This window comes from Microplitis mediator, chromosome 10 (assembly GCF_029852145.1).
Source record: "Microplitis mediator isolate UGA2020A chromosome 10, iyMicMedi2.1, whole genome shotgun sequence".
Taxonomy (NCBI): Eukaryota; Metazoa; Arthropoda; class Insecta; order Hymenoptera; family Braconidae; genus Microplitis; species Microplitis mediator.
In genome coordinates this window covers 14,383,475-14,401,291 of record NC_079978.1, presented here as the reverse complement: position 1 = coordinate 14,401,291, position 17,817 = coordinate 14,383,475, and the positions used below count along the sequence as shown (strand labels likewise).

General features: G+C 28.1%; 3 protein-coding genes across 4 annotated transcripts in view; 1 reads left to right on the top strand and 2 right to left on the bottom strand.

The window, feature by feature from the left end:
• LOC130676069 (microtubule-associated protein Jupiter) overlaps window positions 1–9,815 on the bottom strand; it is a 30,856-nt gene extending 21,041 nt beyond the window's left edge. Inside the window, exon 1 of one of the 2 annotated variants that reach the window (XM_057482051.1) lies at window positions 9,621–9,815. In XM_057482051.1, the coding sequence (XP_057338034.1) occupies window positions 9,621–9,673 (53 nt within the window). In that variant the 5' untranslated portion in view covers window positions 9,674–9,815. Of the gene's footprint in view, window positions 1–4,725; window positions 5,224–9,620 lie in introns of those variants that run through there. The other variant, XM_057482052.1, reaches the window with a different exon arrangement.
• Window positions 9,816–10,105: 290 nt separating this feature from the next.
• Window positions 10,106–13,150, top strand: LOC130676067 (coiled-coil domain-containing protein 149). Its single transcript, XM_057482046.1, has 7 exons — window positions 10,106–10,305; window positions 10,440–10,609; window positions 10,677–10,920; window positions 11,008–11,247; window positions 11,330–11,414; window positions 11,499–11,643; window positions 11,722–13,150. Exons 1-7 carry the CDS (start codon window positions 10,246–10,248, stop codon window positions 12,050–12,052), a joined length of 1,275 nt encoding a protein of 424 aa, XP_057338029.1. The 5' UTR covers window positions 10,106–10,245; the 3' UTR covers window positions 12,053–13,150.
• LOC130676064 (proclotting enzyme-like) lies at window positions 12,632–17,358 on the bottom strand. The gene is made up of 7 exons (XM_057482045.1): window positions 17,112–17,358; window positions 15,052–15,120; window positions 14,322–14,982; window positions 13,938–14,179; window positions 13,667–13,859; window positions 13,240–13,517; window positions 12,632–12,927 (listed from the first exon to the last, which is right to left on the bottom strand). Exons 1-7 carry the CDS (start codon window positions 17,146–17,148, stop codon window positions 12,632–12,634), a joined length of 1,776 nt encoding a protein of 591 aa, XP_057338028.1. The 5' UTR covers window positions 17,149–17,358.
• Between the last annotated feature and the right edge of the window lie 459 nt (window positions 17,359–17,817).

Below are 17,817 nucleotides of genomic sequence, written 5' to 3'. Positions count from 1 at the left end.
TTAGTCTGTTTTATTTTATTATTATAAATAAATAAAATTGAAAGTATAAATTTTTCGTATTATTTAAAAAAAATCTTTTTTTTTTTTTCTTTTCTTTTCTTTCATTAAATACAATAGAAGAAATTTTACGATCATATATTATTATTATTTAATATGAATAACAAAATTTATAATTTAGGTTTAAATATATTAAAGTATATAGGTGTAATCGTAATTTAGATGATTGCTGATAATTAATTTTTTTTTAATCTCATGGAAATTAAATATACCCAGTGGTGAAAGCATTTACCGCTTTTGTGAAAAAAGGACAGAAATAAAATACTTAAAATTAACGTTGAGGAATAATGTAAGTATGAGACAAGAAGAGGGAACATTAAAAATGAGAAGACGGCGAAAAATCGTATGCACACCGAAGCATGATTCCGGCTACCGGCACTTATATATATAAACCCAACGAGGTATCTTTCGCGCTCCTTTCTACGCGCATTAACTCTCGGGCCCGTTCAGCGAGAATTTTATCACGTATACAACTATGTGTGAGCACGTGAGATCCATCATAGACACGTCAGGAAGCTTACAGAAAAGCACGCAGTCGCAGGGTCCCGTGAAGGCTATGACAACATGTAGAAAATTTTTTAAGATGAACCGTATGAGGAGTGTATGTAAAAAAAGCTGATAATTATTCACTTAAGACTAGATATATAGCTCTTGTTCAATCAACGATACTAATTCAATTAATTTCGAACTATAAATAAAGTCTTTTTAACCTTTACCGTCACCTCAATTTATTAACTATGTATTTATTTACTGCAATTTAACACATGTGTGACGTCAAGTATATTACGATTTAATTTATTAAAAAAAAAAAAGGAAAATATTTAATTTTATAGGAAAAATGTTTCAACATGTTTCTGCTTAGGATGAGCATCTGGAAGAGATCATTATAGTTGAAGAAAAATAAACAAGCTAATGATTTAAATGAAGTACAAAGCTTTAAGAAAGAGCTTTTTATAAGAGGGAAGTCGTCGGTTGCAATTGGACATCAGACAGTATATTTAATGATTGCAGATTCAAATTAAATTTAATATACTTCATTTATTGTTATAAATTACAATTTATACTGATAATGAAAATAAAAACGAACAATATAAATAGTTGAGTAAATTCTCAGACTATGAAAACAGACGACTTAATTTGAGTCACTTTTCATTGGGTACTTAATAAGATCAATGATAAAATACCAAGAGAAATACCTTTAGTTTATCAAGCAAAGACCAAATTATTTCCGGGTTGTGAATAATCACTCAACGCCCTCATTTACTTACGTGATAATCATATCTTTTAAAAGATTAAAAATTAAATTTATTAATGAAAAGGACAGAATATAAACACAATTTTATGTTAATTAATTAATTATTTTAAAAACTTATTTATTTTCACTAATTGAAAGATAAAAAAAAATTAGGGTGACATTAAAACTTTAATTAAAATTCAAATAAATAAATAATTAATGAAAAAAACTTGTTTACGAATATAATTAACCCCCATTAGCCTTTATAAATATGTCAAATGTCAGAAATTAAATTTTTAATTTAAAAAGATTAATTATGATTATGATTAAATGATAAATTTATCAAAATTGTGTATAATTAATTTTGACCAATAAATCAATTGTCATATGATTGACAAAATTATGTTAATTATACAGGATTATGAATTATCACAACAAATGTTGAGATAATCATAAACACCAAAACTTCATGGTACTCTAGATGTAAATTTGTGTGGGTAGAACTTGTTCACATTATCAAAAAGAAAGTACACGTTTGTTGAGTCATTGGGTGCAGCATATGTATATATATGCACTTACATCAAATTATATAGAGAAGATATTGTTAAAACTTTTTGTTTTTTACTTATTAATATTTTGAAATTAAATAAATTTATGAAATAATTATCATTTGCGATCCTTGAAATTAAAAATTGTCTACAGGTTACTAGAGAAGTCATATATGATTTTACATTAAAATGGTCATTGATTTTAAGGTTGTCAATTAAAGTATACAAACAATTTTAGTGATAAAGACAATATGTTTAACGAAATTGCTCACAGTTATCATGTATATAGTGTATGACTTTTAACGTCTGCACTTATGCGGCAAATCAAACAGTATTAACCACGTATTTCCTCATTACGTGCACAGTTAACCGGGTGTGGCGTATGGTAGTAAAATTCTCATGGCTCAGAATGTATAAATGTCTTCTTGTATATAGTTTTACAAAGAACAAAGAAAAAGAATTCATTAAAAAATAAAAAATTTTAAGTGATTTAATGAAATGTTTGTTCTTCCTGGAAATAAGTTTAACGAGAAACGAGTTTAAAAAAAAATAAAAAATTGTAAAGAAATGTAAAAGAGGCATTATCATTAAATAATTACCCAGAAAAACCGCTTTTGGGTATATCTTCGTAAAAGTAAGCCTCAAGACATGTGACTTATATTATCATAAAATAGCGGACATACAAGTACAGTCATCCGTGAAAATACTAACAAAACAGTAATAAAAATGATAAAAATTAAAAAAAAAATATGTATTACAGTAGTGAATGTATCATATAGATTGGTATAAGTAAACGTCGTAGTTCAAAAAATTAGAGTAATAATCAAGTATCCGAGACGAATGCAAATTTGATTTAATGTATGTTATTTTACATGCGACTGGCATATTATTGATATATACATATATACAGAAGAAACCGCCATAAACAAATCTAAGTAGCAATCAATTGCTGATTAACGGACTGTGCCAATTACATTTTATTTAACTCTTTCGTGCATGGACAGCTAAAATTGTCTTGTCATATTTTTAAATTGTTATGTACCTAAATAAGTAAATAAATATATATTATTTATTTAAGTATATAAATATATTTTTTTTTTACTCAACAATTTATGCCCAAGAAAAATGATTTATAAATTGAGTCTATTGATAAATGAAATATGTCATTTAAAGTGTATGCAAATGTAAAAAAGTGAGATTAAATGATTAATTTAAAACGAGTTTAGACATCAGCATTGCCATTTTTGCGTATACGTCTTTTACTCTTATTTAAACTTGGCATTAGCCTTGAAATCATATCTCAAGTATAAATATATCTATTACTTCTTGGTTTCCTTTTGCCTTCTTAGACATTTTATTTTATATATGTATGTATAACACTTAACTTTAGTGTTGGGTATATTTCAAAACTGCTGAGTTATCACGAATATAAAGTAAAAAAAAAATATAAATAATATTATAAGAAAAAAAAGAGATTTTTGATAAATTAGATCTTGAACTACTTTAAGTGAGTAATTTATAATCGATAATTGTAAATAGTTAAAATTCTTCAATAACGATATAACTAGAGTTCTGATAATTCGAGGAAATTATATAAAATCATAATATATTATTATTAATTGTTGTTGTAATTACTCATAATTTTAATTAATTCATAGTGCCGCTCATTAATTTTATTAAAAACTTATTATTAGAAGGAAACTGTTAATTGCTGATAAAAAACTACAGTTAAGTTTTTTTAATTCTTAATTTTTTTTATCTTTCATAAAAAAAAAAAAAAAAAAAACAATTAAAAAGAAGATTGTTTTTTTTTCCTTTTTAAATTAATTTTTATCGAAATCAATTGAGAAAAATAAATTATAATAATTGACAGACTGTATAAAAATATGAATTGTTTATTTTTGCGGTCTGGGCATTAAAGAATGCATGAGAAATAAATACTTGCACATTCACAGACAGAAATGAATGGTTGTAGAATTGGTGAGACAAGAATCGACATTTAGCTAACTGAACAATGAGATCTAACACGCGACTTTATACACAAGCTTTATAATTCATTTCATCTATAATATATATAGATATATAGCATAATATACTTAATGTACAACGTGCAAATGACTTATCGATTGGTACAAACTCGCGTGTTTACACTTGTCTTTCTCCACCATTAAGCTTAACTTTGTGATGAGGTCATTCCACTATTCTCTCTATTACAAATCAACTATTTTTAATTTACATTAAATTTAAACCAATAAAATTATATCTCATTCTTATTCCTATAATTGATTTTCATAATTTTTACTCATAAATTTATTTTATCACGAAGTTATAAAATTGGACAATTACAACTGTTGAATAATTTTCTTAAAGATCACTAAGGTGAGAGAAAGGTTGGAAGAATTTTGTGAAATTATAAATATAATTGAAAATTTTTATTATAATGAAAAACACAAAATAGTTCAAATGAAACATCAAACAATGATATGAATAAAAGAAAAAAAAATTAAAAAGAATGAAAATTTTCTATTCCCAAGGATGAATTTAATGCATGAACGAGTATATCGACAGCCAGCAGCTAATGTAAGAGACGAGATAACTCGTTTAACCCTTTTAACCTGTAGAATTAACAAGCCGGTGCTTCCGGCACGCGAGATCCTGTCACGAATTCTTCTTGGAGTGTGCCACTGATTTCTCGATTCTAATGCATCCATCTCCTTACTCACCGTGTCATTAATTATGATTAACAAATATAATTCACAATAAATTAGCTAACTATATTAAACGATTCATTTGGTACGACATTTAACTCTATATTTACTACATTAAATTTTGAGTAATTAATAAAAATCTGTGGCAATTATATGAAACAAAGAGATTTCGACGAACCTGGTTTTAAACCTCTGCGTGTCATCTTGTCCAGCCCACATTCTCACCCGGAAGCTCAAGAATAAGATTATTACTCAAGAGGAAGAACCAGAACAAAAGTACTAGCTTAGTTCTCTTTCACCCTTATTCTTTAAATTATTTGTCTTATTCTTATACTTTTGCTTCTGCTTCTCCTTCTAATTGTACTTCTTTATTCTCTCCTTTAAAAGTTCACGAACTCTACCGGCACTTTTTCACTTCAGATGCAGCACGCGATCAGGTCAAAAGGTTTTCTTCTTCACTTACAACTTTTTTTGTTTTAAAATAAAAATAATATTTATTTATAAATAATAACTTGAATCTACTCAGAACAAAATTGTCAGTTGTAAGAACTTCTTATACCAGAGTTTGAAAGATACTGACCGGTTGAAAGAGACACCCGTGCGTGGTACAACTAGTGTGGTGTAGTCACCAAAGGGGCACCAGAGATCTTTCTTGTATCTTGTACTCTGGTGTGTGTATCGCGTGGTCGTGCGTCGCGAGAGTTGAGTCAAGTTAATGTATATAAGTGTCGAGTCCTCCATGCATATATTTTTCTCTTGCTCTTTCATTTTATTTTATTTCATTTCTTCTCGCCTCTCACTACATCCAATCGTTTTATGCTGCAAGCTATCATATGACGGATTACAGACTTGTTTTGCTCTTCATCTCTGTTAGTCATTATTGCAAGCGGGAAGTTTAAATTTCAAATATTTTTTTGAACTTCCCAATAATAAAATTTTAAATTAAAAAAAAAAAAAGAAGTTATCTACAATTATTTTTATATCCCTTGTTATAATTATTTACGATTAAATCATTTAGATTTATTAATTTCAACAGATTTATTTATTTACTTTAGTATTATTTTGCGAAAAGATAGTTTAGTTGTGCGGTATTGAAGGTAAAATTTAATTAAAAAAAAAAAAAGAAAAAGAAAAGTTTTATTGGGATTCGAATCGTATTGCTGCGTAGGCATGAATCGTAGGTGTGCCTCCAGACGGGAAGTGGCAACCAATGGGTTATTTTCCAGAAGCTTTGTCATGGAACCAGACCTTTACTGAGGCAATAGCCTTAGCTTCATATAAACTCAAATATGGTATAGGTAATGTGTTCTTATATATTACATGCCGATGAATAAAAAGATAATCACGTCGATAAATTTGATGACTTGAATTTATAAATGACAATCGATATTCAATTTTATCACATGTCAATCAGTCTTGTGTCAGTATTATTTTTATTTTTTATTTTTACTTCTGTTTGTTTTCTCATTTATATTCTGTTTCATAAACATAAAACAATCAATACATCAATTTATTTAAACAATTGAACACAATGTGACTGATGTTTAGACAATAGGATAATTCAATTTTTTTTAATAACTTTTATTAGATTAAAATTACTATTATTATTTTGAGAAGGTCATTTTTTTTTTTCCATTTTATTTTTGTATTATTACAAAAAGCGTTATTGAATGAAGTGCAACTTAATCGCATGGTATAAGTTACTTCTACTTGAGAATTTGAAACTTTAAAAAATCTTCAGCAGTGAAAAAATATAAAAATAAATTGTTGAAGTATCTTCGTGGAATCGTATTATCTGCAGGCTGAAGTAAAGAAAATTTTATGTATAAAACAATATAGGGTTATGAACAACTAAAAAATTCACGCTTTAATATTATAATGATGATAATAAAAACAAGCTCGTAAACGTACCATTTTACTTTTTATTTTTTTTAATTTTTATGCACTTCAAATCTAAACCGAGTTATTTAAAGCAAAAAAATAGTAGAATTATACGAAAAATTATCATTTGTTACGTTCCCGGAACATTAAAAGAAATTATTTTACATTTAAGTAAATGGAGTGTTTTTTGTTGTTATCAAGTTTAGATATACCAAATTGTCATCCCGGAAGTAGAGGTTTTCAACGTCATATGGAAAAATCCACCGTTATATTTGTTATTAAAAAAAAACTGTGTATTAAACAACTCAGTTGATTTATTACTAATAAAACTTTCAAATAAATTGAGATTATAAATATAGATCAAATTAAAAATAAGTAAAATATTGCTTTGGAATTTCACACTACATGTAAGCATATAATTTATTTTCTACAAGTTAATTATGAAATTACTGTATAAATGGTGTTAAAAATAATAACTTTGATATTGGAAATCAGGTTTACTCAACCAAATATATATTTTTATAATAAAAAGTTGACGGGGCTGTTTATTTAATAGAAAATATCTATTCTTACTTTAGTTTGTCGACAGAGTTATGTAGATACAGTAGTCAGAGGAATATAATCTCATACACATAACTGAACCAAAAATCATTCAACCAAATCGATATAGATTATTTGCGTCTTACTTATACCAACATTAAGTTATATGAAATATTTTATCTATAATTGAAACACTCGTATCTTAATCTCAAGTGAATGTAAATAAATATTTGACATTTATTAATATCAATAAAGTGAACGTATAAAACCAAAAAAAAATAATTTGATCGTAAAAAAAAAAGCTAATAAAAATAATCTTGTCTCCATTGTTTTTTTTAATTTTTTTAATTTTTGCTTACTATAAATTATTAGAGCATAATTTTCAAAAATAAATTAATTAAGACAATGAGTTTTTGACATTTTCCAAAAAAAAAATTTATAATGAACATAATAAAAATATATAAAACTAATTTAAAAAAGTGTTAATATTTTATTTAAAACTCCTCGCGCAATCTGTCGGTTGTCTTGTGAATCACAATGCGATTCAAAGAAACTTTACGAGTAAAAGCAAATCAACATAACATGATAATATAGTTTTCAATGTATATTACAAACCTACAGTAATATAAGGTATGAAATGACTGGCTTGTCGGCACTTATTTGTAAAACACGACAGTCTGTCGCGACCACGGTCGCGACAACTCTATTGATTTGTAGCTTTGCTACCGTAAAAACACGTAAAAAAATCGGGGAATATAATAGGGATGACTGTCACCCTTCAAAGCTAACTTATCCCTTCGTCCAACTGAAACGTTTTTGTTTCCCTCGCATGGCTTGACCATCTATTACTTATGTTATCCCTTGTATATTATTATAAGTATATATATTAAACTATAGTATACCTATATAACTTATTATTATTCACCGTGAAGGTTAAATTTTGAATGGCTGAAGGCCAAGTGCACTGCCTAAAATAGTTATCACTATGCAGGTTCATTCACCTTGTCATTAAATTGTTTTAATGAAAGGATAAAAAAGGAATTATAAAATTGATTAGAGTCATATATAGATAGATATTTACTAATTGGAAAGGAAAAGTCGTTTGAAGATTTAAAAATACATATAGAAGATCAACAGATGGTATTTTAGTTTTTAACGTGAATGTTTTTCTACTATAACGAGTTGTTAATAGTTTTTACTTTTTTTAAATTTATATTATAGAGTTTTAATTAATAATTACTAGAGTTATACGAATAAAAGAACAACAGGAGATTACTAAGAATTGAGTTAAAACCGAATATTACAGAGCAATCAGAACAGCTGCAACGGGCGTGGACAAAGTCTCCGGTGACTCATTGGCATACAGAAAAAAAAATTCGCAGTTTTTTTGTTCTTTTCCTTTCTTTTTTTTTTTTTTGTTTGTCCAAATGCACCTGTTCAATCAACTAATGTAACTTTAACGCAAATTTATGACGAAAATTTTTTTTTTATCATTACTAAATGTAAAATTAAAAAGATAACAAAGAAATTATTTTACTATGTTATGATTTAAAACACTAATGATTACTATCAATTAGTATCAATGAATATGTGAGTGTACTTAGTGAATCATTCAGAGCCAAGTTCATTCATTATTTTATTTCCGTACAAATTATTCATTTAATCGTGAAATCATCATAAAATAGTACTTTTATTCTTTTTTTTATTTCATTTTTTTTTCTATACTTAAACGGAAATTTCTTTTTAGAAAAAAAATCATTGATAATAAACCGGAATGTCATTGTACACAATACAATGAAATTTATTGAGTGTGAAAAAATAAAAAAATAATAATAAAACGTTGAAAGTATGAAAACAGAGCAAAAAAAATATTGACGGAGGGTTATCCACCCCGAGACTTTGGGGACAACGCCCTCTCAATTCCTAGAATTAAATATAACCTAGACAATTAGCAAAAATATAAATTTATACTTGTATAGAGTATAATTAATTATTTGTGAATAAGCAACTAAAAACCACGATAACTTATGACCAATTGAGTTTATCATAAATTATTGTGAATGTGTTAAAAGAAATGATAAAAATTTATCAACGAGTTTCAATAAATAAAAATTTTCGAAAAAATTAAAAATTAAATACAACATTGAGAAGACCATAAAAGTGCAAAATCCTGATAGGTATAGAGAAGGCGTACAAGATATACCTGGTTATATCCGGTTTGTGCTGTTTGTACGACATGAAAAATAAGCAGTTAGAGAAGCGGAACCTTTTATCTATATTAAGGATTCGCTTTGTCTTAAACAAAGGATCATAAAAAAAAGTTCGCAAAGTTATTTAACCGTTACTTAAATAATTCTCAATTAAATCCTATATAAATTTTATATTAAATCGGTAAATGTAACTCTTGTAATTTTTCAAGGTTATTATTTTGGAGTATTAATTTTTATCGGCAAATTATTTTAAAATCCTCAAAATTTTTTTTTTATATTTTTGATTAATTATAAAAATTAATATCAAATGTTATAAATATTTAAAATAAAAACAAATGACTGATTGATTTCCATAAAAATATAAAGGCATGGTCTTATTGTAATGGCTTTTTCATGTCGAATTATAAAATATAATATAATATATTAAATAAAAATAACTTACTTGCTGGATTTTCGGCCGTCTGCCAATCCTGAGAAAGTTCCTGTTGATGTCATTGTCACGATAAATTACAAAGATGTAGTGAATTTATTGATAAATAAAATGAATAAATAGCCGGTTGAGAGAGAAAAACCGTTGTTAGTTGTTCACGAGGACAGACCAAACACGACTCTTTCGCGAGCGAAATCAAATACCGTTGGCAAACACGATTGGTAGGACGCTATTTCATTTTATGACGTCATTTTCCTAGTCAATACAACTGTTCAATTTAATTGTTTCTTGTATACAACATAATTATGAATACGATGATCAGATGAAAATTTTTTTGTATATCAATCAATAAATTATTTTATCAATTAAATACATGAAATTAAATTTTGAATATTCCTCAAAACAATAAATAAAAGTTTTTCTATTTTCTTTAAATTTTGCGTTACTTTTTTCAAATTTTAACGTTTTAACTAACGCCATCTTCACCAAATTGCATAAATAAAACATAACCAATAAAAGATGACAAATGACAGCTGAATTATTAGCTCTTACTAAGTGTATATAAATGTTTATTAAATAATAGTTATTATTATTCATTATAAATAAATGAAAAAAAAATTAATTAATTATTATAATCATGGCCAATTCAATTGATAGCTCACAGTTGTGTAAAAATTATGAATTTAATTATGACGAAGTAGGTTTCATAAAAACAATTAAATTTTTTAATTTTCTGTCTACTCTTGAATGAAAATAAATTTTTTATATTAATAAAAAATATATGTTATGTCAAAAAATTGTACAGTTTATTAATTAATTAATTTTTTTCAGGTTACGATGTTGAGAAAAAAATTACAATTAAAATCTGAGGCACTTATGCTATTAAGTCAAGAGTTAGATCAATGTAGGATACAACGTGATCAATTTAAATTGATGGCTGAGCAGATACAAGAACGATTTTGGCATTTTAGAAAACAAGCTAGTGTTACCAGGGATCTTCAGTAAATTTATTAATACATTTATAATGAAAAAATACGATTTTTAATCTAATGATATTCAATTATTTAGAAAATATGACATGGACGAGGATTTTCGTACGATGGATCTTTTGGCAGAAATACGGGAACAGAATAAATGTTTAAGATTACAAGTAGAAACATTACGACAAAAATTAAGAGACGCTCAGGGAGATATTAAAGTTTTAAGGACAAGTAGTAATCATTCACATTCAGAGCCAAGTAGTTCACAATTAGCTCCTGCTGTTCATGAAAAAGAAGAGATGATTGAGCAGCTTGAAAAATTAAATGTTAAAGTATTTATATTATTAAAAATTAATATTTTTATACTTACAAAAAAATATACACATTTTATAAAAATCTTTTAATTTTTTTTGTCGCAGTGTACACAATTGAAAAATGATTTTAAAAATTTGCTTGACGAAAAACACGAATTGGAGACAGAACGAGATGCATTTAAATGTAAATCACATAGATTGAATTATGAATTATCTAAAGCTTTAAAAGCTTCACAGCCATTGGATGTAGATAGTTTAATTAATGAAAATAGATATTTACAAGAAAGATTGCAACAATTGTTAGCAGAAAAAGACCTTACCCGTCAATCTCTTTTAAAGTACAAGGTAATTTTTAAAACACCTATCAAAAAAATATACTTTAAATATCAACTGACATTTAAAATTATATTATATATTAATTTTTTAGGGAATGCTTGATAATAAACGAGTAAAAGGTGCTTTAAAATTAGGTAGTAATGGGACTATTGGTACAATTATGACCCATAAACAAGGTTCTTATATTAATTATTTATCTATCATTATTTTTTATAAATTAATTAATATGGAAACTATCATTTAATATTTATAACATACAGTTGAACAATTATTGCAACAAGGTATTAATATACCACCGCAAAAATCCGCTGCTGCCTTATCAGATTTACGTAGTTTGTGTTCAGCACTATTGGAAGCTTTGAATGATAAAACACTGGCACTTGTTCATCAAAAAAAAGCTAACAAGTAAATTTTATGTTACTCATCAATGATTCACTTTTATATTATTGATAAAAATAAGTCATTTTATTATTTTTTTTCTAGAATTTTAGCAGCAAGAATATGTGAACTAGACAGTGCTTATCCATCACCTACATCAAAACTATTAGACGGATATGTAAGTGCAGATGTTGATAATCTTGAAGAGATAGAAGAGATTTCAGATTATAATGATAAGGATTTATTAAATAATATTGATAAAGAAGATAATAGTTTGCAAATAAATAGTGATGTTTCTTGTGATGAATCATCACCATCTCATGCAGGTGATATTACCTCAACACCAACGTTGCCTCTTGATTTACCAGAAAATTTAGGAGCGTTGGTACAAAAAGCATTACTCGATTTAAGAGAAAATCCTAACGATAAATCATGAGGTTTATAAAATATATAGTTATTGTTACTATTTGAATGTTTGTTTAAGAACCAAAGTTATATATACTCAAAAATCATTGCCAATACCAAAGCTATTCTAATCAAGTTATTTTTAAAAATTGATCAATGTATAAAATTTAAATATATTGTAAATAATACGTAATATAACAATATGTTAATTTTAACGGTCGTGTTTTTTTTTAAATTATCAAATTAAAATTATATTTTATAAAAATTCATTTAATTTACATTTAAATAACTTACACTTAATTAATAAACAAAATATATGATATTAATCATATTACAGTAAAAAATAAAAGCGCAGAGTTGAAAAAAACATTATATATGTACAAAAAAGTAACACAATAAGACTTGAAAGTCACAGTTAACAATATTAAAAATATTTTGAAATCCCTGAAATTGCATCAACGAAAATTGGTTAAATGTTCCACTTAGATAATCCGTGAGTAGTAAATTACAGAAATTTCTTTAGATGTAATAATAACAACTAGACTATCCAAGCAAGGACTCATTTCTATAAGTAACCATTTTAGCTATAATCTATTTTTTGTTTAGATTTTTAATTAGAATTACTTTTAATCCAGTCGATATACTCTGTGACTCGAGTATAAACACCAGGATAACCGGGTTCTCCGCATTTATTACCAAATGAAACAATACCAATTTGCATCCATTTACCCTCAGCGCGTAGCATCAGTGGTCCACCAGAATCACCCTGACAAGCATCTTTGCCACCTTGACTGTATCCAGCACAAAGGAAGTTTCCAGTTATTGGTTGAAAGTAAGCAGCATTACAGTCCTCGTTCCTCCAAACTGGCAAAACTGCTTGACGTTGAACTGTGCTCTCCTTTCCTCCTGCGGAAAATAACCAAATGGTTTTTGGTCAATGTGTCTCTTTGCTTTTGTTATTTTATTGCTTCTCATTCAAAAGCCCATAACATTTTTAACATGGCAATAAGAGAAAGAAAGCTCATCATAAAGAGAAAGGACGTGATGACCAAACAAACAACTTTATTGCATTAAATAAAATATGTGACTTTCTGAGGTACTATAATAACAATAATAATAATAATAATAATAACAAACTTAAAAAAAAAAAAATTTTAAACCAATTGAAGAAAAGAGAAAGAAGTGAAAGAAGAATGTATGAAAAAATAAAAATAATACCATAATATGTGGTGCCCCAACCAACAACTGTTGGTCTTGCGCCCTGAAATGCTTCAGTCTGGTAGCGACCCTGAGGCAGACAAATTGGTATTACGTAAGGTGATTTTCTCACAGGCCTGGTGAGCTCAAGAATAGCAATATCATTGTAAAATCCAACTCGTGAGAACTTGTTGTGTGCATGTACGGCCTTGACTGTATAAGTCTCGGGCGAGGACGGCTCGTCGTCTCGTTCAAGGTCAATGTCACCAAGACGTACTGTAAATTGCCGTGCTGCAAAACTGGAATACAATAATTGACAATTTAATAACAACAATGATGATTGTGATAATAATACACGATGAGTTGTTATTATTTTTGCTGTCATTAATGATTAAGTATAACATGATAATGTATAATATATGTAAACGTTTATATGCCCATTACTCACGGTCGTTGTCGTTGATCTCGGGTGCAATGAGCTGCCGTAAGAATATGTTTTGGTCCGATGAGAGAACCACCACACCAGAATTCAGTACGTCGAGAACCATGAAGAAAAATTGCGGCCATCCAGGGCCAACGACCTGGTAAAGCCTCTTCACCACCAACAACACGATACTTTCCCGAATTCCTTACTCCACATTCTTTTTATAAAACAATCATTTTAAAACTAATTATCGTAACATGTATAGTTATGTTTAAAAGTATTTTTAAATATTTACCTTCATCATCTTGAATAAAATTATTATCAATGGTATCAATTGTTTCAATATTATTTGAACTGTTGTTGGATAAATCTGGTAATGGTTTTAAAATTGTGCTAGGACTAGAAGTTGAGGATGGTAGTGGAGGTGCTGGTGATATTGGAAACAGAGGAATAGGTCTAGGTGTCACTGGCTTTGATGGCCGATAAGGAGGTCTTGGTGGTCGTCCACTTTCACTAGTCGGTGAACTCGTCGCGGGACTACAAATCAACATTTTATTTTTTTTTATTTTTATTATTATTGTATTTTACTTTATCTTATATTAATTGCATTAGAAAGTAATCGAATGTCGAAGTGAATAAACATTCCTTCCTGATGTATATTTATTATTTGAATTGATACCTTAAAATAGTTGGCGTTAGATCCAGTCTGTCGAATGGGCAACAGACCCCAGGTACAAAAAGACTTTTGAAGCACAATGACTGGCGTAACTTGGTAAGGTTTAGAAGCAGATGAGGACAATTACTGAGATCTTGACATTTACCTGGACCACCCTCGGCAGTTGTACACGATGATGACGATGTTGATTCTTTGTCTCTAATTACAACATTTCCATTGCTTTCATTATCGGCACTAGGACTTTCTGTTGATGATGATGATGATGATGATGAAGATGAACTAGAAGGACGAAGAGGTAAAGTAACCCCACGTACCAAAGGTGCAATACTGTCGGTTACATTTCGACCTAAAATATTTTTAGAAATCGTGTAAATAGCAGACGGCAATTCTTTTGATGGATTGTCTGAATTATCAACACCGCGAGTCATGTTGACGATAAAATTCCCAACTGTATTAAGAGCTCCTAAAGTTTCGCTAATTGTCACAAGAGGATCTGATTTTGGTTCTTGTTCTCGTACTAATTTTGTATACTGCAGACGTGGTGGCATTTCCTGAGTGTCTCGACGGTACAAAGGACTACGACGTGGTCCATCACCCCAAGTTTCAGTCCATCGTCTAATAGCTGGCATTGCTGGAGATTGTTGAGCTCTGTATCCATCATATCCTGTTAATTCAAAATTATTAAATTAATTGTATAAAATAATTTTATTTTATAGTTAAATAAATTACTCACGTAAATTATAAACTGGATACTCAAAAGATTTTACCGACATCAAATTATTGATAATAATTACAAACAATCCTGTAATATAAAATGTTTTAGTTAAATAATAATAATAATAATACATGTTTTAAAATAATTATTACACATGTATCATTTGAAATTAAAAAGATGACGTGTTCGGAATTTCTAGATACTGGAAATCCCTTATTGCACAAGAAAGTCCATGACATAATAAGCCTATACAAAGATCCGGGCTTTCCAATTTTCAAATATAACATACTCAGTCTTATCTACCGTCTTTCATCATCAACACATACTCATCATAAAACTGGGACAACTAAAACTACAATCACTGATATAAATTGAACGTCAGTATTGTTAATATTTACTTTTTTTTATTATTTGTAAATAAAATTATTAAAAAAATTCACCGTGACAATGTCTTTTGAATAATGAATAGACTTCATTAGAAGAAGATATTCAACTAATGAAGAATTAAATAAATATCTTTGTTGTAAAATATATACTAGTAAGCATAAGTGTTATCATGGAATCTTATGGTTAAAAAAAAAAAATAAATAAACATATGAACAAGTGACATGTTTTGTTGTTAGTACATCCGAGACAAGATTTTTCAATTCTCTTATTAGCAGAGCTACGCGCGGCTTCATCGACGGTGAAAGTTGTTGGACGAGAAAGTATGCCTTTCTTCCATCATATTAACGTGATTCATCGTCTAGCCGAATCATTTGTAATATATGTTGTATACCAAATGACCACTGATCAACCAAAGAGAAAAAAGCCCAGTAGCTATAGTCATCTCATATACTTCAAATTTAAAGATGAAGATAAAAAAAAACAATCACTAATTAATAAAAATATTTTCCTTGTCAAGTTCATTGTCAGATTAATATAAATAAACAAGAACACGTGGATTAAATGACCTTGAAGTGGGTTAAAAAATATATATATATATTTTTTTTAATATCATATATAAAAAATAATTGTCACTAAATATGAAGATAGAAAAAGAATACAAAAATACGAATAAACGTAAGAGAAAGTACGTGCTGAATTGGACAACTTTTTTTTGCTGTTATTGTTGATGTTTTATTAATTCTTCTTCTTCATCATCATCATTATCATCATCATCATACTCATGTTATCTGTATAAACTCGAGCTCTTAAAAATTTTTTACATAAAAGGCAATGCGATGAAAAAAAAAAAATCAACCAGTTGAAACTATGATTTAAAAAGGATTTTTTAAGAATGGTATTTCGTTATATTATGACCTGAATATAAGTCCCATGAAGGCGTTCCAGTCAATTAAAGGAAGAGATATAATTTAGTATCGCTTTTGTAGCGCGTGCGAAAACATTATAGGTAAACTATTGAATTGGTTGATGCGTTCAAGAGAAAAGAAACAAGGAGATACTCGATGGCCGGAACGAAACGCGGATTTCTTCTTTCTTCTTTAGCTTCTCGCTAACTAAAAAAAAATAATAATAAAAAAAGAAAAAAGAAATATTCAAGTTGTTACTGAACCGCGTAACCTAGATATGTTACAACGAATTACTAAAACTTGAGATAAAATTCTAATAAGAGAAAAAATAAATAACTATAGTAATCAAATAATCAAGAGTACACTCCAAATACTGCGTTAAGTGTTTGAAAATATTGAACAACAAAGAGATGTTAATAAAGAAGAAAAGCTATTTTAACATAAAAAAATTACATCAATCAAAATAGACATTTGAATAATTATTAAATTATATAGATAAAAAAATTTAATTACGATAATCATAATTATTACAGGTAACTCAGTTTGTAAGCGAATTTACACACTCTGATGAACACGCACGAGATTCACAGAAAAAAACACTAGTCTGTGGCAGAAAATTAAATGTAATGCGTGGGAACAATAACATAAGAAAGAAGACATACACTTTTGCACGTGGTCAAGTAAACTAATCCACATATGAGAGACATATATCACTTTACTGTCACCATGAATAATAACATCATCATCATAATCATCATCGCATAACTCGTTTGTTCCGGTACTTACCTAATATCCATGAAGACATTGTCACATTTAATTGCATGATTTAATCACGAGCATTCCAAGTACAACTTTATATGCAATACTGTACTTGAAATTAAAAAAAAAAAAAATTTAGTAAACTAAATGTTACAGACACGATAAAAATAATAATAAGCCGTGGTGCAAAAAAATCGTGAATATGTAGATCCCGATCGACTGCTCGCACTTATAGTTGCAAGACAGTCTCGACTACAACACGACTGTCCGTGAAAAGACCTCGACATACTTCTCATCCACAAGTTACTCTCTCCTTTCCTTCGCGAAGGCGCCATCCCTAACACCCGTCTCACCTCCAAGGGAAAGTGGTTTCTTTCCCCACTCTCTTTTGATCCAATACGTCCGGGTTCCGCCCGATTATTTTGTTAGAAGATCAAGGAAAGTGACAAAATCATTTGTCACTGATACTCTGTCTTACTTTTTTTTCGTAACTATCATCTGATACTTGTTACAATAAGATATCATCGTTGGTACTCTGGCTAATAACTATTTCAATAACGTAAGTGAAATTCAAATAAATAAACAAATTATATTCATTCATATTTTTTTTTTATTAATAGTTTTATATTCTAAGATATAGCATAAACGGTTTATAGATATAAACATCATTATAATCTACTATATTTACTTAATTTACTTTTTTTGTTTTATCTTCTACTACAATTGAGTGTTT